Source organism: Pituophis catenifer, unplaced genomic scaffold (genome assembly GCF_029215685.1).
Source record: "Pituophis catenifer annectens isolate HBS135680 unplaced genomic scaffold, rPitCat1.0.hap2 SCAF_1, whole genome shotgun sequence".
Taxonomy (NCBI): Eukaryota; Metazoa; Chordata; class Lepidosauria; order Squamata; family Colubridae; genus Pituophis; species Pituophis catenifer.
This window is the reverse complement of record NW_027256881.1, coordinates 101,370,997-101,393,563: the sequence shown is the minus strand read 5'-3', so window position 1 is coordinate 101,393,563 and position 22,567 is coordinate 101,370,997. Positions and strand designations below refer to the sequence as shown.

Sequence of the window (22,567 nt, the reverse complement as noted above, 5' to 3'; positions counted from 1 at the left end):
TTTTGTCCTCTTTATTTGTCCTCGCACGTTGTGCAACTTTATACTTAAGCCAAGAAAGCAAAATTAACTACCGTTTTTTACCATCATCTATAAGTTTACTCAGCAGGCACTTAACATAATTTTGTTATATTAATATTAACCCCATGTTTTTCACATTCCAACTTTCACTTTTACAATGACACTTTCATAACGACAACAAAATGATGGTCTCTGTTTATCTCAAACTATCAGTGTTAAGACTCCAGTTTTGTTTCCAACTTTCTAATCGTGACAACACACACACACACAATATAGGATAAGGGAAAAAAAACAAAACACACAGACAGTTTGTATCCTACTTTCATTTCTATCTATCACCATTTCTTTTTATAAGATATGAAGCAAAACTTGTCATGTAAAGCAATGTAGCTGCCTATTGTTTTGCATCTCCCTTTTTGTATAAAGGAATATACACTGATGTTTTCCCAGCTCTAAGTTAAACAGTCTTCAATCTTCATTGACAACAGCTTTCGTCACTTACAGTAAATGCTTCTCCTGCAGCTTTAAAGAGTTCAGTAGGTATTTCCATCCACGTCCTTTGTTTCCTATGTGGCAACTGATCTCTCCTGTTTCGGTTTGTAATAGAGTCAGTTCTACAATATATTATCTTTCTTCAAAGGTTTATATCATTCTGTCATCCTGCTTGTAAAGCAGATCAGTACTATATAGTCTTAACATCTTCATTTAGCCTTATTTGCTTTTATCAGATCTTCATGATTTCTCTGAAGTATTCCTATTGTAGCTATAAGTTTTCTTGTGGTTTCACTGAACTTCTTAAAACCGTATCTCATTTGTCTTTCCTTGTTATTCTCCTTGATTTGTTCACATACCTGCCTTTTTTTTTCTTGATGTGGAGAGTTAACGTTCAGGTTTTGTACATCGTTCATGGCGCTCAAGGCTTTCTCATCTCTCTTTGGATATCATGATAGCTTGTACTCAAAGCTGCTTTTGATCTTTTCCTCTTTGAAAATTTGGGGTTTCATTTTTCTGCTTTGGTTTTCAGAGTGTCTCTTATCTCTTCCATGGTTCCTCAGGTTCTTTTTCATTTAAGGTAAGCATATGGAATCTGTTTATTTCATTGGTCTTCTATTTTGATGTATCTTCTCCCGAAATAATGTTGCTAGTGCACTTATTCTTTATTTGTTTTATATTTAGCCTATGTCTTACTTAGTTCACAGTCTGTCCCTCAATCTTCTTCATTTTCTATTTTCTATTATGTAGCTGAAACAGACATTATATTGCTCATGCAGTGATGTCAATGTGTAGAATCTACATTATGTTACTTAAACCAAACAATATCAAATAGCTCAGTATTAAGCTACCTCTTGCACAATTCAAATCATTCCTGTAATCTAGATTTATCAGTCTTTTGCATTCCTGCAACCATTAGTAACACTGTCTCCTTTATTAATGTTCCATTTAATGATTCTTGCCATTTGCCAAATATTTCCTTTGTGTTTTCTACCATTGTAGTAGGTGCACCTGCTTGTTTAACATGTTTACTGGAAATATACCAATTGTAATAAGTATGATCTTTTTATAGCCAAGTATGTCTTTTAGGTAGTACTAGTCAAGGAACAATAAGAAAAATTTGCTATAGTTAGTTTTTCCTATTATAAATTTGGTTCTGAAAAACTTAAGTGGCAATGTGCTTAGTATCTACTATGCTAGAGTTCTGTATATCTAGTATTTAGCAACAGAAGATATTTCTGCAAATGTGCATGCATTAAAATATTTGAGGCTGCCTTTGAAGTATGGTTACATCTAATTTTTGGTTGGAAAAACTTAGTCCCTATTTCAGCCCTAAACTTTGAGGCCTGTTACACGTCCCTAGCTGAGTACAGTAATAGGTATATTACTGAGAGCTTGACAAACGTATCTTGTGGCTCAGGGTTGGCTACATTCATTCACAAATTTTACCTGTCTGTAATATTGCAAGATCTAACACAACTTAGAGTTTTGATGAGAAAAAGCATTACAGCTAGTTCTTGACTCATAACATTTTGTTTAGTGACCATTTTAAGTTACAACAGCACTGGAAAAAATGACTTATGACCATTTTTCACACTTATGACCATTGCAGCATCCCCATGGTCATGTGATCAAAATTCAGACACTTGGCAGCTGACTCATATTTATGATGGTTGAAGTGTCCTGGGGTCATGTGATATCACCGTTTTGCGATCTTCTGATAAGCAGAATCAATGGACAAAGCTAGATTCACTTAACAACCATGTTACTAACTTAACAGCTGCAATGATTCACTTAACAACTATGGCAAGAAAGGTCTTAAAATGGGGCAAAATTCACTTAACAAATGTCTCACTTAGCAACATAAACTTTGGGGTCAACTGTGGTCGTAACTCAACGATTACCTGTATAATGTTCTAGATCATAGCTGGCTGGAAAATTCTGGGAGTTGAAGTCCACAAATCTTAATGCTCCTAAGTTTGAAGACCTCTGTTCTAGATGCACACAGAAATGTTAGGCTGTACAGAATGGTTTATGAATTACAATTGCTAAATGTATATATAGTGCACAAAGATGTACGGCATGGTGGAATATGAGCAGTGTTGAATAGTTCTGAGTTATGCAAGTTGAGAGCCAGTTTGGTTTGGTGGTCAAGGCAGCAGGCTAGAAAGCAGGTTCTGTCGCCCCTCAGGCACGAAAGTCAGTTGGATGACTTTGGGCCAATCACCTTCTCTCAGCCCAGCACTCCTTGCAGGATTGTTGTTGTGAGGAAATAGGAAAAGGAAAGAATATTAGGTATGTTCACCACCTTGACTTATTTACAGAAATAATAAACATGGGCTGAAAATAAATAAATGAAATGAATTGCATAGATTTTGCTGTTTTGAAATTTATATATTTTTATCAAGCTTTTTAAAAATACCATATTAATAAAATTCCCTCTTGTTCACTTCTTTGGTCCGACTTTTATCATATTATGATGATGTGAAAATTATTTATCTCTTTGTATATCAGCTAATGTTTGCTATGAAAGAGGGAAGCTATATATCTTGTACATCTGACTCCCAGATCTGACTTCAGAAAATGACTAGATAGCAACAGAGAGATACAAAACCTCTAACCTTCTGCCATATGTTGATCGTCTGTGCCATTGTTTTCTCACATATTCAGCACTGACATTCTTCCATCATTCTTATCTGTGTTTTGTTTCTTGGCTATGAATGTTATATAAAGGATATTACAAAACTGTCCTGCTTATTTTATTAGGAGATATAATTTATATGAGATTTTGTACATTTTGCTTTTCTTGCAATAACTGTTTGAAAACAATTTATCTTTTGTGGTTAAACAAGATATCTCAAATCCCATTTCAAAATTAGACTCCATATTGGAGGCCATCTGGGAATTCCGTTGCTCCAGAATTGTAAAATTGTTCCGTTTTCTAAATCACAAGCATTGTTATCCTGTTATTACATTTGGGGGGGTTCTTACTTTTATACATACATACATACATACATACATACATACATACATACATACATACATACGCAGCAATCAAAGGCCTTCGAATCACATTTCAGACATTTTCTCTTTCCCAATTTCATTGTGTCTTTGATCATTTTGGGGGTAAATATCATTGGATATGAGGTTACTTTATAGCACACCTGTATTCCACTCCTGGTGTGTATGGAATTATGGAATCCAGAGGAGACTGGCTGGCCATTAGCCTCACAGCCCTGCACAGTGCAAGAAATTCACTGAATTCTGTTGCGTTCACCCTCTATTTCAAAACCTTCAGCAAGGAAAAGCTGATTACTTTCTTAGAGGATTAGATTAATTGTGAAATTATTGTTAATAAGTTTCCTACAATTAACCAGTAAAGAGCAAATCTTTGCCTTCTTCACTGTGCCAATTCTGCCAGTCAAGTATTGAAGCAATCCTGGTTGGCTTCTCTTGGCAATTTTTCTGTATAGTCCTACTGTCCTATAGATTACATCCAAAGGTTTGCAAGGAAGAACCAAAAGTGATTGACTGTATTCCAACATTATGTCTTCTTTGATTTAAAGCAGGGGTCCCCAAACTTGGCAGCTTTAAGACTTGTGAACTTCAACTCCCAGAATTCTCCAGCCAGCATAGGTGGCTGGAGAATTCTGCCAAGTTTGAAGACCTCTGGTTTAAAGGATGCTTATAGATGTTGTTTAGCCTCTTGAGTTCAAGAGACTAAACAACCTTCATCAGGTGAAGAGAACCTTTCAGCTCTTTGAGCAAAGTTCATCTATTCTGTGAATAATTGTATCAGGCATCAATCTTAAAAACCCGAATACTATCAATTTTTTTTAAAAAAAATTGATTTATATGCTGCCCTTCTCCGGAGACTCAGGGCGGCTTACAATGCGTTAAGCAATAGCCTTCATACTTTTGTATATTTTATACAAAGTCAGCTTATTGCCCCCACAAACTGGGTCCTCAATTTACCCACCTTAGAAAGGATGGAAGGCTGAGTCGACCTTGAGCCTGGTGAGAATTGAACTCGCAGTAATTGCAGGCAGCTGGATGTTAAATGCTGCCTTAGGAGGCATTAGCCTCCTATGCTACTCAGGCTCCTATTTATTTATTATGTGCTTGTTTGGTTTTAGCTTAGTATGTTAGATAGATTTACTCTTTGTAACTTAGTGTTTATTCCTTAGCTTTTGTGCAAACCTAAATCACTGAAGTTTATTTATTAAATCATAGTTAAACAGGATTTCATATAATCTGTAAACATCTACGTAACATACTGTTTTCAGAAGAATTTCATATGATAGTAAAACGTAGAAACATAATAATAACTATAAGATCAAATTAAAAAACCGGTAGCATTGATTTTGATTTGATGGGTTTTTTTTTTTAATAAACCTTATATTTTAGGTTCTTTTCCATCTAAAGTAATGATTACTTTAAAATTAATAGTTTTTAGAAATGCATATTGAAAAACAACATTTAAATACTAGCTATTCTTTTTCTTTCCAAAGGGATATAAATATAGCTCAAATGTTTTTTTGTCTGTTGGCAATTGAACTGTATCATATTTTAAATTCCAGAGTGTTTTTAAAAAATCAGATTATCTGCTCTGTTCAGTGATATACTAATTGCATGTTTGAAATTGCATGGAAGAAGGGTTCCTGTTTCAGATTACTATTCATAAAAGAAATACCGTATCTAAGGAAATTCTGGAGACTTAAAACCACTAGTAAAAGAACAATCATGCCATGCAAATTGTTGATGGACCTGCACAGACCTGCTAAAACATGGTTGCTTTATCCTCTATACACTAGATCTAATGAGTCACATGCTTACTAAATCCAATCTCCAAATGCCAAAGTTATTATGTTCAACTCAAGGAAGCTAATTAATACAATCTTTTGCTGAACTAGCATTTCAGTATTAACTGAGATTGTTGAAATAATCTTCAAAATGTAGAGCTTCAGTCAGTGAAGAATAAATTACATCTAGCTCATTAAAATTAATGGGATCTGTGTATATAAATTTATCATTACAGAGCATCATGTTTAATGACCAATACTAGTACTTTCTGCAAGAAGCGAATACCAATACAAATATTTTCCTTCCTTCAAACATGTGGAATTAATCATTTTAACATTAACTTATATTTCTTTAAGGAGGTCTACCCTTCGATTTTGTTTCCAATTTATTTGCTTCCCTGACCTAAAAGCCACTTCCCCTTTGCATCAGTTATGCATGGCCAGTTATATCCATACTCCTAAATATCAGTTTTTCGAAGTAGAACAGAATCTCAATTTCTGTGGTCAGCTGGCATATCATGCACCACTGATACTGTAGAGGTGGGAGAATATTACTTAGGACAAAGTAGCAATACAGATAGCTAGAATTCTGAAAACTTCACTCATATAACAATTTGCTTATATGATTGCTAAGCATATCAACACTAAAAGATAACAATTTATGCAGTTTAATATGTTTGGGTATTTTTTTCCTTTTGTTTACTATATTTTATTGGATTCTTGTTTTGATATTATAGTTAACTGATTTGTTTGATCACACTGTTTTTGTTTCAATTTCTTTTTGTATATTATTTTCTATCTATTTCTAGGGTTGACAGTAACTTTGATTTGTTGATGATTTCAGACAATATCCAAAGTATAAATCATAGTTCCCAGTAACTGGGGATCATATATATGTAGTCATTGATTTACCATAGTTCATTTAGTGACCATTCAAAGTTACAACGGCACTGAAAAAAGTGACTTATGGCCATGTTTCACACGTATGGCCATTGCAGCATCCCCATGGTCACGTGATTTACATTTGGATGCTTGAGAACTGACTCATATTTATGACGGTGATCACCTTTGCTACTTTCTGACAAGCAAAGTCAACAGGGAAGCCATATTCACTTAACAACCGAGTGACTAATTTAACAATTGCAGTGATTCACTTAATATCTGTGGCAGAAAAGGTCATAAAATGGGGCAAGACTCACTTAACAAATTTTTCCCTTAGCAACATAAATTTTGGGCTCAATTGTAGTCATAACTCAAGGATTACCTGTATTGAACAAAGCCAAAATCAAACCAACCACATTATGGCATAGCAGATGAACTCAACAGAAATTCATAAATTCATCAATCAAAGGGAATTAAATTATGACCCATAAGGCTTACATGGAGGCAGTCTTGTTGATCTGTGCATGCTGGATATGTGTGAAAACGCTAAAGTGATATCAGGTAACGAGGGAGAAATACACATTACTCAATGTGTCATTCCGTATACCTGCTTTCTTCTCTCTGGTGCCCCCTGGATGTGCCCCATAATCGCCATCATTGCCAACTCCCCCTAGAACTAACCTGTACGGTAAAAATCTGATATTGTCTCCTTAAAATGTCTCTTATCATCTCTTTGGGATAGTTTCTAAAGCATGTAAGTATGGAAAGCCATACAATGTAACATAACATTTTATGTATAAAATGGTACACAATTACAGAGAAATGTTATTTCCAGCTGATGTTCTTCAGATTGCTAGGAGAACAAGTCCATTAAGTCATGTTATAAAACTTATGTGTGATGTATAACTTGGTCTGGTTGATGTAGCATATGGACATCACATTTTGCCCAAGAAGTATATTTTAGGATCAAGCTCTTTCAGACTTTGCTGACACACTGGTTTGATTAGTTTTAGTATTTGCTCCTTTCCCATGAATATACAGCATTTCCTGTCAGAGAGTAGCTAGTTTAGTCACAATTTCCAAAAGTAGGTAGATTTCATAACAGGAAAGCTAGTTCTGACTCATCTCTGTAATCTTTCGCATTAAAAGTAACATTGAGGTCTTGAAAGAAATTGGAGGGACATAACACTAAAGGAGAAATGTGAGTCCTTCTTATGTTCCTTTCCTGAAAAGGAACAATCTGAATAGGAAAATAATTGTATATATAAAAGCTTGTGTGGACAATGTAGACAGGCAAAAATTTAATTCTGCTTTTGTAAATTCAGCTCTCAAACAGTGTACATATCTTTGACGTTTAAGAGCAACTTAAACTTAAATTGCACGTAAGTTCATTTTCAACACACAACCTTTGCTGTGGATATGAGTATTTTATTAACATATATCAGCCTCTTTCAATATCCAGTTAATAAGTTGCTCTGGTGTTATTATATTCTATAAATGCATTCTCTTCATATGCTAGAAGCATTTATTATAAAAAGGAAAAGCCCTATGACCATTACGGTAATAAATGACCCAAATCCATTTTGAGGCAATACCGGATTAGGACAACTGAAAGTTTAAGATTAGGAGGTGGGTTTCTGAGTTTTAACCAAGGTCTTCATTGAGTAAGATGATTAAATATTCAGAAGCAACAAAAAGAAGTTGGGGGCAGGAAATAATGCAGCGGATGTCAAGATCATGCCTGTAGTAGGTTAATCTTAGCTGATTGGGAAAATCTGCAGACAAGCAAATTAGATCTTCAAAGGCATATGAATGATGGTATGATATACTGAGAGGGCTCACAAATGAGTAATTATTACACACCATATGCACTCCATTTTTGAATTTTTTTTTTTTTCAAATTTCAGTTGTAGTTTACAAAGGCGCTCCTCTCTCCTCTTTATTTTGCAGTCCGGAGGCCTTGTACTCCACTACCACTGCTATTGATTCTACTGCGGGAACTATTTAAACACATCTCAATAGGCTTTTGATGAACTAATAGAAAAGCAGCTATCACAAATGAAGACAAAACAAAGGAGATGCGGAAGAAAAAGAAAAGATAGGTAGGACTACCTAGAAATATAAGAATGGAAACTGGTGTGTCCTTTAATCTAAACACCCATAGACTTTGGCCACTCCGTAAACCAAATGTTGCTGTAGGAAATGATTGTGTAATTTTAGCCTCTATAGTCTTTATAGCCTTTAGTCTTTAGCCTCTATAGTTTGCCCAACCAGTATGTAGGCGCACGGCAGGTATCGTTCACATGTGTCTGCTCTAGAAATGCTCCTTCCTTACTCAATGTTCCTGAGGAGATTCAGTATCAAGACTTGAATCTGCAGGGCCACACTGTAAGCACCACACAACTGAGGCATTAACTCTTAACTTCCTAGCATCTTCCTGTTGCCCCACCCCCCACCCCCGGTATCTTCCTACAGTCTTCCTGCAAGCATGCCCATATATATTAGTTGTGTTTCAATAACATATTTTATTACATTTATAACAAAACACAAAAGATATAATTTTGAAAAAAATTAAGCAGTCGCCATTAGCTGGATTGAAATGGGTAAATAACATATCTGACCATACTTTACTGAAGTGTTTTTCAAAGTATGGTCTGAGGACACCCAAGGGGTCCTTGAAATCAAAATGAGTTGTCACCCTATGTTGAAAAATAATACAATATTAAAATCCCATCAAACAAGAAGAGATGGTGGCAGAGACTGTGTCAATCTTAATTTTTAATATGGTAAATATCAATAAATATAACCCATAGAAACAAAAGCTCTTTTGAGGTCCTCCATAATTTTTAACAGTGGAAAGGAGTCCTGACTTTAACTTTAAACACTCCCTAGGCAATAAACAATACTTTATTGCTAGGGAGTGAATATTAAAACACAGATTTAGCAGCCGTATAGCCTGAGAAATATCAAACATTTTAAGAACTTAGAATTTCCTTTTTCAAACACCATTCAACTCTGCACTCCTGATTAATTTCTTAATCTTAAAAACTGCCGCATAGACTGCCTTACAGTTTAATTCCCACAAAGGTTCTCAATTGAAACTTGACCAAGGCTTTAAATCGCCTGCAGTCCTAAGAGTTGCTCTGAAACAGACTTTGCACCAGGTGCTTCTTTATTTGCTTGCTTCTGGGGAATGACCCTGGCCTGTCCCTTTGAATCCTACAACCACAAGCCTTGCTTCAATATTCTAAATTATTTTTCTTAAGCTTCTTTGAGAGCAGCCCCTGATGATACAATAGGCATTGCACTGGAATACTCGCAAGAATTCCATTGTGCAGAAATCGCAAATGCACATTTACAGCCTGAATTATCAGGTCTTGCTGAAGTGTTTGATCAAAAGACGTTGTATGGGATGAAGGGTGTGTGTGTGAATCTGTAAGAGTTGGTTCCAGTGTCCAAGCGTGTGCCGGAAGTGCAGGTTTGGTGGAGTAGAATGGAATGGAATGGAATGTTCTCTGTAGTTTTCCAAGAACAAAAACAGCTGGGCAAGAAGCTACTGAGACGGTTTCTAACTTTGAAAAATAAACGCCACACAACTGTTTAACCATTGCCATGTCTTCTCATAAAGCTCTATTTGGAATATTTCTTTTGACTGGAAGAAACAGTTCTTTGTTTCTTATCCCCCCTCTCCCTCCTTTCATTTTTGTGATCCTCTACACATTTTTGATCAGCCTTTTGAAAAATTCAGCATTTGGGTATTTTTACCGTGATGTTTTGCTCGTGTTTTCTTTCTCCCATCATCCCCCACCTCTCCTGCCTCCACACATGCATTTCCCAGTGGAAAAAAGTAAATGGCAAGCATCATTCTCACTACACAAAACAAATGTTACTTATTAGAAGTCTCCTGCGGTCAGCGGATGGCTGTCTATAGGGTAACTGGAAGTGGTACGGCTAACTGAAAGTCTGATGTGTTCAGCCAATTCCCAGATGCTATATTTTCAGCTGGAGGTGGGGTTGTTATTTATTGTAGTAATTTAGAATAATATCATTAAAAAGAGAGAATGAGACAGAGCAGATTGATTTAGATATTCTGACCATGATTCTGGTTGTACACATTTGGTTACAATGAGTTGCCTTGTGTATGTCAGAAGACACATTCAGCTGCTTCCAAGGAATTGAAAAATTAAAATGCAACTATATAGAGGACACTTGTTATTCATTCATTCATTGTTTAAACATTTAGACAACTCCCGAAATACTGAATACTGTGATAATTTTTAGATATATTATCTGAAAACCCAGCTCTCTGGAAAAGGCTCTCATTCAAGGAAAGGTGGAAGGAAAGGAAAGGAAAGGAAAGAGAAGGAAAGGAAAGGAAAAGAAAAGAAAAAAGAAGAAAAGAAAAGAAGAAAAGAACAACCACCAACAAGGCGGCAGTGAGCGCATTGTTGAGAGGCCTGAAAGAACAGGTTAAGGATAAATCATCATGGAGAAAATCTATCTCTGTGGTTGCCGGGAGTTGAAATGACTTGATGGCACATAATCAAACGATCAATGAATCAATAGTAATAATTAAGATAATGGCATTAAAATAGTGACATTTAAATGAATACAATAATATAAAAGGGCATTGGTAAAATCCAAGGCAGCAACTATAAAGTCCAGTACTATTTAAGTAAAGTCGAATTGGACTTGAAATTTTAAGGGCACTCTGAAAAAGAGGCCTTTGCTTGGTGTGTATAGTATCTGTGTGAAGAGGGAGACACTTGGGTGAGGCTCCATATGCAGGGAATTCCACAAGCAGGTACTGTAATCAGAGAGATATTTTAAGATAATCACAATATATGAAAGTCAGACTGTAAAGATTCTTAAAACAGTCCCATAATCCATATAGCTCAGTATTTTTCCACATCTTTATCTCTGATTGTCTCCAAAGGTCTTGTTGATTGTGTGGGATAGAAAGAGTGCAGGTTTCCCCCCCCCAAGCTGAGGTCAGGTAGGTTATGTGTATCTTTCCTTCAGCAAGGATAAGTTTTATATGTGTGTTTTAGTATTTCCTCAAATCCACTGTCTAACGCTACATACAGACCCTGAAGGGGAAAAAAAGATGTCAGTTGTAGTTTTCAGACATCCTAGGTTGTGCCTTCAGTATTCCAAAACTATACTTCTAGGTTATTTTATTATCTCATAGAATTGACTCTGTAAGCATTCTTAGAAAATAGAAATGGTGAGTGACTACAGCCAATACTTCGAAAGGATATCATCTACTTTGCTCTCCCCAGGACACAGAGCAGCTGTGGGTTAGAGAGGAATATCCTGAAGGATTAAGAGATGGAAGAAAGCAACCTTTCCTGTTCTCTGTTTAATAGGTGTTCAATGTCCATCATTGTGGCCATGTTGAGAATAGACAAAATTGCCACTTCATAAAACTGCCTAACATGTGCTGTCGGGATTATAATTTATAATCCTGACAGCACATGTTAGGCAGTTTTAAAAATTATAATTCATGTGAAGAAAGGAAAAAGGGAAGAAGACATGGAGAGAGATTAATACTAAAGTAAAACAAAGACACCAGTGACAAACTATTCTGTTTGTTTGTTTGTTTGTTTGTTTGTTTGTTTATTCATGTTTCTATACCACCCACTCATCTGACTCACAAATAACCTTGTTCGTATCAATTGGTGAAAAGATTGGAATATTAAGTGAAAATAGCTCAATGTGATCATCTAAATTTAAGACATCGGGCTAGAAACAGGAATTCTAAACCCATATTAGACATAAAGGCAGCTGGGTGACTTTGGCCCTCAGCTCAAAGAAGAAGGCAATGGCAAACCACTTTTAAAACCTTGCAAGAAAAATTCAGGGATTGCTCAGGCAGTCATCAGGCACCAACACTGACTTGGATTCAGGTATAATCCTCTAAAATCAAAAGGTTTTAACAGTCATTCTGGTAAGGGGAAAACTGAAATGCCTTGTACGTTTTCTTGTGGCGTTTTTCCCAACCACCCACTGTCCCCTTTCAGCAAATAAGGAAGCAGTTTAAGATACGTTTAGCACCTAAATTTCTCAAGCATGCAAGAGTTTATACCAACAAAAATTATAAATTAATATGTTTGTCTGATAATGTTAGCAATTAAAGGAATTAAGGTAGAGCTGAAAGAGGTACCCAGTTGTAAATTGAGCTAAATTAGAATCATAACTCTTCAGGGTGTCTCTCTAGAATAGATAATAAGTGATTGGGCTGAATTGAAAAATGGATAAAAGGCCACTAAGCCCATGCAAGCTATAACTCTTCTTCCACAGTCAGCCTCTCATGCTTTATTATAAAATGGGACTGGGGGAGGGGGAAATTCTGAGAAGAAAAACATCAAAGTGTCCCCTTCATTCATTTATGCCTCCATCCATTTGTTGATTCATTTCTGAAAAATCTGCAAGAAAAATACCATCATATAGAGCAACTACTTGTTTTAATTTAATTGTTGTATTAAGGTAAGACAGTGTGCTTTTCAGAAGCAAGGCTATAATGCTCAATAAACTACAGAAATGTACTTTAAATGTTCATTATCTCCAATCCCTTGGATCCCTTCAAGTTCAGTGGCATTATTAGAAAGAATAAATTATTTGCTGGACTCTACTAAGATGAGAATACTTATCAGTATTTCTTATAAAAATTTCTTACTTCCTTATCCCCACTGTTGCTTGTTGTTTTCCATTCCATCTATGCTCCTGATTTCTATTTTGACCTTAACCCCCAATAAACTTACTTTGGAAGTGGTGTCAAGGTAGTTCTAAGCAGACCCATAGGTCATCTCAAGGGTGTACCTTATAAGGCAGAGTTCCCCAATCTTTCCAGCTTTGCGATTCAGCAGGGGAAGAGAGGAGCAGCGGGCATGTGAACCACTGCTCACTGCTCACACAAGCAGGGATACGCACGCACACACTTGCCTGTTACTTCTGTGGCCTGGTTCTGAACAGTTCAAGGCTTGATAGTGGGCTGAGGCCCCGGGGTTGGGGACCCTAGCTCTAAGATCAGTCAGGTTAAGGGAAGGCAAATTAATGTCCTTCTCATGGTTGATAGACTTAATTTGAACCTGGGGAAGATTAAATTACTTTAGAACCTGGAGAAACTAAGTCCAGTATCTCCCTTTTCACCTTTATTCTTAAAGACAAATAGAAGCAATGTTTGTAAATACTGAGCCATAAATACACTGATCTACAAATTGAAAAGTCACATTTTAGCTAAGGATATTTTGCAAAGATAACAGATTTATCTTTTTTTTTTTTTTTGGTTTATGGTTCACTATATCCTGCACATCCAGAAATTTTAGTTAACTGAGTAAGCCATGGTTAAATTAACCAAGTCTGTGTATGTTGTGTGAACATTGCACGAGTACTGAGATCATTCTAGGGAGCTTGGAGTTCAAATCGCTCCTCCCTGGATGACCATTGTTCAGTTGCTGTCTCTCAAGCCAATTTATTTCACAGGAATAAATTCCACCATGAGCTGATTTTCAAACAAGATATGATATAAGTGTAATAAATATTTAATATTGTCTCTGTGTTCAAAGCTTTAGAATAAAACTTGAAAATAATGCCTTTTCCCTTATATTTTAGACCTTAAGGGACTTTATTTCTCTTCAGAGCTGAAATGAATTTCTTTCTTGCACCAGCAAAAAGATGGTTCACTGGTCATTTCTTGAAGACAGGCAGGCCAAACTTAATCATCACCTCCCATGAAGGTGAACCTCTGCCCACCTTTTGTTGCTCCACATTAAGAAAAGTATTGTTCTGACTTCTGCTAACGCAAGCCAGGCAAAGTGGGCTCCTGTTACACTTCCATCCACTGCAGGCATGCCTGTGGCCCTATTGGCTTGAGGGTGCTGTGACAGGAATGCTGCCTCCCTTTCAGACTCTGTGCAGGAATGACCACTACATCCTGGGCTTTTGGCCTGCCTGTCTGCCACATATACTGGGGACTTCCCTTCCCCTGTTCTTGCCTCCCCCCCCAAACCTTTTGTTTCATTGGACAACCATGTTCAGGAATAAGAATGGCTAAGCGGCCATTTTTAAAAAATGTGCAATTTAAGAGTTTTGTCCGTTTCTTCTCCTCATTCAGCTCACATTAAAAATTTACACTGTGGGAGCCCCCTCCCTCCCTCCCTCCCTTCCTTCCTTCCTTCCTTCCTTCCTTCCTTCCTCAGTTGAAATGATTTAATACTGTGGGAGCCCCCTCCCTCCCTCCCTCCCTCCCTTCCTTCCTTCCTTCCTTCCTTCCTTCCTTCCTTCTTTCCTTCCTTCCTTCCTCAGTTGAAATGATTTAATACTGTAGTAGAACCCCAAGTTCAGATATATATCAGTGACCTGAAAGGGAGATGTCTGGAAATGTTATTAAAAAAAATATGAATATAAGAGTAACATATTTTCTGTAATAAGGACGCATACTGTTGCACAATGCATTTAGAATACAACCCCACTAGAGATTTTTTTCAGTGCTTCTAGGTTATTTTTACCCCTGCTTACCCTGCTCAGAAAGCCATTCAAGGAGGCTAAAACAAGCACTCAGAGTAACTAATCAGAAGCTGCTGCTAACTGTTAATCACTTCCAAATCATGTATTGTGAAAAGCTATATTGCAAAGCTTATTTTAATTGTTTGTATCTAGTTGAAGAATATACAGCACACTGGAACTCTTTATTTTGCATTGCAAATGGACTGGGGTATTAAATTTACAGAGTCAATCATATAACAAGAATTCCATATCCACCAGCTGTATCTCATCTTGCTAATCTGTAGGTTTATTTTTAAAAATATTGGGTGGGGGTGCTTTTAAGAGAAGTCACACAGTTCTTCCCTCCCCCCACCCCCCAGCAAATGGATTCCTTGTTGTGTTGTGGAGAGTGATAAATTGATACCACATGTCCCTTCCAGACAAAAAGCCTCTGTACTCCAGGCGAGGTGCATGCAGCTGGTGTCTGAATTAATGGGCAAGTCCCATAAGGTAAACACAGCATGGAAGAGACTGAAACAGAAACTGAGCTCAGAAGAGTGGGGAATTTTTTGTAGAAAAGGATATGCCAATGTTCCTAAACTAAAGAAATAAAGAACAAACAAGTGAAACACTTGCAAATAGAATTCTGAAATATGAGAAACAGTGGTCCTGATTGAGTCAGCAAAACTGTAAACAGTCTTCCACTGTCCTTATAAAACTTATGAACAAACACGGCAAAGCATATTCAGTGCGTTCATTTCACTGTTTGTAACAGGATAGGTAATTCCACTAAGGAGTGTTCCTTATGATTGGGAGAATGGACACATGTTTTCTGTGGGAATGTAAGTAGCAATAGCACTTAGTCTTATATACTGCTTCACTGTGCTTTACAGCCCTCTCTAAGAGGTTTACAGAGTTCATCATATTGCCCCCAGCAATTTGGATCCTCATTTTACCGACCGCGGAAGGATGGAAGGCTGAGTCAACCTTGAGCTGGTCAGAATCGAACTGCTGGCAGTCGGCAGAATTAGCCTATAATACTGCATTCTGACCAATGAGCCAACACGGCTCATAACATGTATAACTTTTGCCTTTCTCTTTTTGCTACCATTTTGTTTAATATTTCTTCTGCAAAACTTCAGTTTATATTTCAAAGGAAATCTTCATTGGTGTGAGTGGAGCATTCCTCTTTATGCAAATAACAATTTTAAAGAGGAACTTAAGTTCCCAGAATTGCTCAGGCTGCTTGGTGGCTGTTGTTGACATAACACAATATGTGCACATTGGCCCTAGAAGTTACACTAACTGCACTGTGCCTGGAAGCATGGCAGAGAGGGATCCCTGGTACTTCTCATCTTTGAGACAGGTTTGATCCAGTGGCGGGTTGCTACCGGTTCGTACCAGATCAGGCGAGCCGGTAGCGGCAGTGGCAGGAGGCTCCAGTAGCAACGGGATTTGGAACCTGCCCCTGGTTTGATCCCAGGATGGAATGTTGCACTTCAATGTTGAAATGCAGGAACCTTATATGAGATAGTGGAGGCAATATTTAGCTTGAAAGGGAACTACTAGTGTTCATTCAGATTGACTCAGGTTGGTTTTCAGTAGTAATAAATGCAAGGGAAAACAGTTTTAAGAAGCTTATTCATTCAACAGTCACCTAGTATTGCCCATCTAGAAGAAGCAACATAAGTAATAATTACTGTGAAGTAAGAAAATGAATATGAAGTGTGTTTTTTTTATCAGTAGCTATTTTTGTGTGAGGAAGAAATTGAACAAAACCATAACCAAAGCTACTAAAATTAGACTGGTCTATTACAATAAGGTATTAGTTTCTTCTCCCACTGAGAAAAAGTGGTTCTCCACCCATAACCAAAACATAGGATTTGATATATAGGCGGTTGGCTTTAGGTAAAGCTCAAGTCTTACAGTTGTAGTATCTTGGTTTTTGTCATTCAGGCTAAACACATTTGAACTGTGTCTTAATCTGAATATTTGTTGGGTAATATACTTTGATACACAGTTGCATTAATGCTCCAAAATTCAGCAAATTGTATTAAATTTTCATCAAACGCTGGACAGTGTAAACCACTCTGATCCAATACACAGATGATTATTATTACTTTTATTGTTTTTAGTATTATAACTTACTACAGATGACTGAAAGGTTTCGAGAGTTTACACATAGATGGAGATACACAGTAGGGCTATAATCTTTCCGATAAAAAAAAATACCTCACTCATAGAAAATCAGTATGCACCCGTTAGAGTATTTGCAGAGCTTGGAATCAAAGCCATAAACTGGCAAAGTGAAAAGAAAATACTCCAGAGCTTTTACTTTATTAAAGGTGTGCGTTTATACTTACAAAGGGAGAGTGAGTGGCATTTGGTATGTATTTATATTTGCTTGAAGTGATCGTTTATTTTATTTATTTGTTTGTCAAATTTACGTGGCTGCCCATCTTATGAAAAAGCGATTCTAGGCAGCAGACAGCAGTATATATCTGCTGTGATCAAGAGAGAAAACCCTGGCTTTGAACTTTATTACTTTTTTTTCCCTTTACTGGACCTGGCCTTAGACAAAACATTTTTATGTACTTAAACGATGAATAAAAAGCACGTAGACTGCATGTCTTTGCACACCCCAGATGTTTTTCATTAACTTAATGTCATCCTGCTTCTTTATGTCAGACGTAGCGATGCCAATGTGAATCATCGAGCTTGAATGACAATCCCCATTGTACATTATAAAATAGTTTAAAAAAAAAATGAGTGAATTCCTACTATTCTGTTTTCAAAACATGTTTTCAAAAACATTTCGCTTTTCCACATGGATATGATCCACATCTGCCAATAGTTTTTAAGTACCTCCTCACATTTAAAGAGACCCGGTCATACTGTGGTTTCCTCCAGATTCTTATCTCCAAAATACTTTAAGGTTTTGACACGCACAATACAAAGCTGCTCATTTTAATTGTTAAAAGTAACAAGGACCAACTTCGGAAGCAGCCATCCAGGACTTGCAAATGACATGGCTGCTTTAGCACTCTGAAAAGAGAGGCTTCGCCTAGGCCTCTGCGCTTTGTAAAGAACTAGCTTTGCTTTGCACAATTGGTCTATATTTGGACTATACAGGCTGTAATCCTACCAGTCTCATCTTCCTTTGGGTGTGTCCAGACAGAAGGTTGTAGCAGTAACAACCACAAGGCATTCTGCCTTTGCCACCTTTCCCAACTTATTCTGCCCTTTCCTTTATTTATTTTTTCCGATATGGTAATTAAAATAGCTAGAAGAAATGGTGGGAACATGCAGGAAGTTTATTATTGGAAGAAATCTTTCAGTCAGTTTTCTGAAAAATTCTGAAAGTGTGGTTTGATATTTTGACAATAAAAGCCTTATCTGGAAGTTCTCCCCATGCCACTTTTTTTTTTTACTACTATAAACCTAAAGTGCATCTCAATGGAATGGCTGGAAATAGCTTTTAGACTAGCAGTATATGTCTCTTGCAACCATCCGTTCATTCTAGTATGACCCTAAATGGCATACTGGTTTTGGGGCGATGGGATTTCTCAGGTCAGTGGTGTTTTGACTTGTTGCATTTCTTATGGCAATTGACTAGAATTTGGTTTGCTCAACTCTTTCATATCCACTAGTAAAAACCACACAGTTGGTGACTGTGCTATATATAATTGTTTTTCGCTTTGGAAACTTACAGCAATGGCTCAGGGTAGAATATTAACCAAGTTAGTTTGCTCAGACACCACTAAAGGAAAAGGGAAGATGAGAAAAAACTAATAAACATAGTTGTTGCTATTTACGGAAGATCATTAGGTTACAACATGTCAGACAGGTTTTGCTTTGCGTGTTCAGTTTGTACACTATGATTTAGAAATAAGTGAGTTGCAGAACTGGTTCTTGGCTATAAGTGCTTAGGATCATAGGATATCTATATTAATTATCCTGATTTTCTATGCATCTGATTACTTTGGCAACTATTTTAATGGGAGGCTTTTTAAATAAAAGATAGAGATTCTCTTTAAGCTAATGAACATAATTTAAGAGAATTTGTTTAGAAAACACCACTAAATCACCAAAGCTATGTGCTTACAACAGTAGCATCAGTACTAAATGCTCTTTCTCAGGAAAGGGCTTATCCACACATTCATTATATTTATGCCATGCAGAAATACTTTGAATTTTATCATGATTCCTGTACTAAATTCTGTACTTATTCTAGAGTCTGAACAACCTATTAAAAACTAGAGAAGTAATAGCCATAATGGAAGTCCCAAAGGTGCTTTTTCAGGAGACAACTGTCCTGTCAGAACTGAAGAGGTTTCTTGGATGAGAAGCGAAACGTCTTCAAAGAAAAAACAAGAAAGTCTAGTTGCCTCCTGAAAAAAGCACCTTTGGGACAACCAGGACCTGGATGACTGAGAATCCCTTCAGATTTTTAGCAATAATGGAAGTTTTTTTTCCTTTATGTTTTTTATGTCTTAAGTATTATTGAATAACAGCATTTACTTGACATATTCTAAATTTGGGGGATTTTGTGTGTTGTCTTTACAGAACTCAATCAGACACAACTTGTCCCTTCACAGTCGATTCATCAGGGTACAGAATGAAGGAACTGGGAAAAGCTCATGGTGGATGATCAACCCCGACGGTGGGAAAGGAGGGAAAGCACCACGCAGACGGGCTGTATCGATGGACAACAGCAACAAATACACAAAGAGCCGAGGACGAGCAGCTAAGAAAAAAGCCGCCCTTCAAGTTGCCCAGGAGACAAGTGACGACAGCCCCACCCAGCTATCCAAGTGGCCTGGTAGCCCAACCTCCCGTAGCAGTGACGAACTGGATGCGTGGACAGATTTCCGGTCTCGTACCAGCTCGAATGCCAGTACAATAAGTGGCCGCTTGTCCCCAATATTGGCAAGCACTGAGCTAGATGAGGTGCAGGATGATGATGCTCCCCTTTCTCCCATGTTGTACAGTAGCTCACCCAGCATGTCCCCATCAGTGAGCAAGCCCTGTAACGTTGAGCTGCCTAGGTTGACTGACATGGCAGGCACGATGAACTTGAATGATGGCTTGACAGATAATCTTATGGATGACCTCCTGGACAATATAACCCTTCCCTCTTCCCAACAGTCACCCACAGGAGGTCTCATGCAGAGAAGCTCAAGCTTTCCATACGGCTCCAAAGGTTCAGGGCTTGGTTCTCCATCCAGTAGTTTCAACAATGCTGTGTTTGGACCATCATCTCTGAATTCTCTCCGTCAGTCTCCCATGCAAACCATCCAAGAGAACAAGCAAGCTACATTTTCTTCCATTTCGCACTACAATAACCAAACTCTGCAGGATCTGCTGGCATCGGATTCACATAGCCACAGTGATGTCATGATGACTCAGTCTGATCCACTCATGTCACAAGCTAGCACCGCTGTGTCTGCCCAAAACGCCCGCAGGAATATTATGCTTCGGAATGATCCAATGATGTCATTTGCTGCTCAACCAAGTCAGAGCTCTTTGACCAATCAGAACCTGCTCCACCACCAGCATCAATCCCAGAATTCCTCTCTCAGTGGCAGCCGTGCCTTGTCAAATTCTGCCGGTACTATGGGCTTAAGTGACACCAACCTTGGATCAGCAAAACACCAGCAACAGCCACCTGCCAACCAGTCTATGCAATCACTTTCTGACTCCCTCTCAGGCTCTTCTTTGTATGCCAACAGTGTGAGCCTTCCGGTCATGGGGCACGATAAATTCCCCAGTGATTTGGATCTGGATATTTTCAACGGGAGCTTGGAATGCGACATGGAGTCCATTATCCGCAGTGAACTCATGGATGCAGATGGATTGGATTTTAATTTTGATTCCCTCATCTCAGCCCAGAATGTTGTTACACTGAATGTGGGAAACTTCACTGGTGCTAAGCAAGCTTCATCACAGAGTTGGGTTCCAGGCTGAAGGATTTATGCAAAGAGGGGAAAATGGGCAAAGCAGGTTAGCAATGTTTAGTCTGTTGCATTCAGTACTGTACTTGACAATATGTAAATATAGCTTTTAAAGAGGACAAGTACAGCTTTTACAGCAAACACCCAGACCTAACTCAGGGTTAGATTACAGCTATGATAAGAGTTTCCAATAGAAATAACTAAAGGCTGATTTAATTTCAGTCTTCTCCATTGTGTTCTGTGGGCATACTATATTGAGAGATGTAATTCATTCCCAAACTCTGACCCACTATCAGCTCCTGATGCATGTTGAAACATTTCAGAAAACTTTTTTGTTTTTGGTGTGGCTCTTCCCACTTGGTGATCGTTTTATACTTTTTTTAAAAAAATCACTGCATGGGGTTTTGTTAGTGTGATGTTAGTTCCAACTTGCATCATTATGGGGTAAATTATGAGATAAAGTGCTATCTACCCATCCTTAAATTGACAAACAAACAAACAAACAAAACCACTATACTAGAACAACATTTGCTGTTTGCATTGCCAACCTTTATTCTGCCTCTCACCTGTCTGTTTTGATGCACTGCTGGACAGTAGGGTCCTGATTATCCATGTGGGGCACACGATAAGCAAGGAAGGATCTGGCTTTGCTGTCCTTTCTCTTCTGTGTATCACCAACCATCAGGGACGCTATCTGACAGTCACGGCACCAGAGGAGAAATGGGCAGGTCCATCTAGAGAACTCTGTCCATCATTTTAGGCTCCTTCCTGTGTCATTCCTCTTAACACCTCATTCTGTTGTAACTTAAGCCAAATAGGTGATTTAAAAAAACAACATCATCATAATTGCAAAGGGTAATGAGTTGCTGCTCTTTGGTTTAAGATTTCTATCCCTTTTTCCTCCTTTCCGTTCTTTATATAGATAATAAAGGATGACTTCATGCTCAGTTGGGGAGGCAAGGAGGAAGGGTTGGTCACTCATTCCGCTGTTTTCCTATCTCAGTCTTGTGTTAAAGGGTCATGGAGTTAAAATACTAGCAGTACTGCTGGCTGAACAATCTGCTGTATTTGCAAACTCTGGTAAACCAGCAGCACAATACTCACCTTTAGGGAGACAAAGCAGAATGAGGGCAGACAAGGTTGGCCAGGGATGGGGAGGGGAGGAGTGTGCCCGTATTAACCTGAAACAGCCAATGAGAGCTTCTCTAACCACACCTGCTACTGATCATCTCACTTCATCCCTGTTATAAAGGGTGGCAAAGCACAACAAGTGTTATATACACATTGTGGCTGCTGCTGGATGCTCTTGGCTAAAGAGGAAAAATATCATTTCAGCTAAGAAGGTCTTAAATCTGCCTCACTCCTAGGCTGCCAATGAGAGAAAAGCAACATCATCATCAGGAGAGAGTAGAAAAAAGATGTTGCCAAGGCATGATGATTGTATCATTGTTAGGTGCAAGTGGGAAAAGGCCTTAAGGGAAAAGTGAATTAAGGAAGAAGCAAAAAAAGTTACGGATATACAGTAGATCTTATCACCAAAGTAGTTTCTGAAATAAATTCACAGAAAGACTTACAATTTTCCAATCTGATATGCAGGCGATCTCATCCTAGCTTCTTTGGATGAAGCTGTTACCACGTATGTTATCATTCATTTATTTTCTCCTATCAGAAATAAAGATACTGTAAACAATTACAATTACCAAATGAGAATCAAACCAGATATTGCACAATATTTTTCTTGTCAAAGTGCTTTCAAAAAGTTACTTTTCCACTCAGATAAGAACTGTGACAAGATTATATGATTCTTTTACTTTGCAATAATAGTTAATGCTTTGAAAAAAAAGAAATTAAGCCTTCAAAGCAGGCTATTGGGAGAGGAAATTGATTTCTATGATTTTGAAAAAAGAAAAAGCAGTTGTAGAGTCCTTAATA

The 22,567-nt window shown here is 37.7% G+C and overlaps 1 protein-coding gene across 1 annotated transcript in view; it reads left to right on the top strand.

Moving 5' to 3' along the window:
* The window catches only part of FOXO3 (forkhead box O3), a 136,196-nt gene that overhangs the window by 98,712 nt on the left and 14,917 nt on the right, over positions 1 to 22,567 (top strand). The window contains exon 2 of the mRNA XM_070932819.1: positions 19,248 to 20,684. Coding sequence (XP_070788920.1) covers positions 19,248 to 20,648 — 1,401 coding nt within the window. The 3' untranslated portion in view covers positions 20,649 to 20,684. The remainder of the gene's footprint in view (positions 1 to 19,247; positions 20,685 to 22,567) is intronic.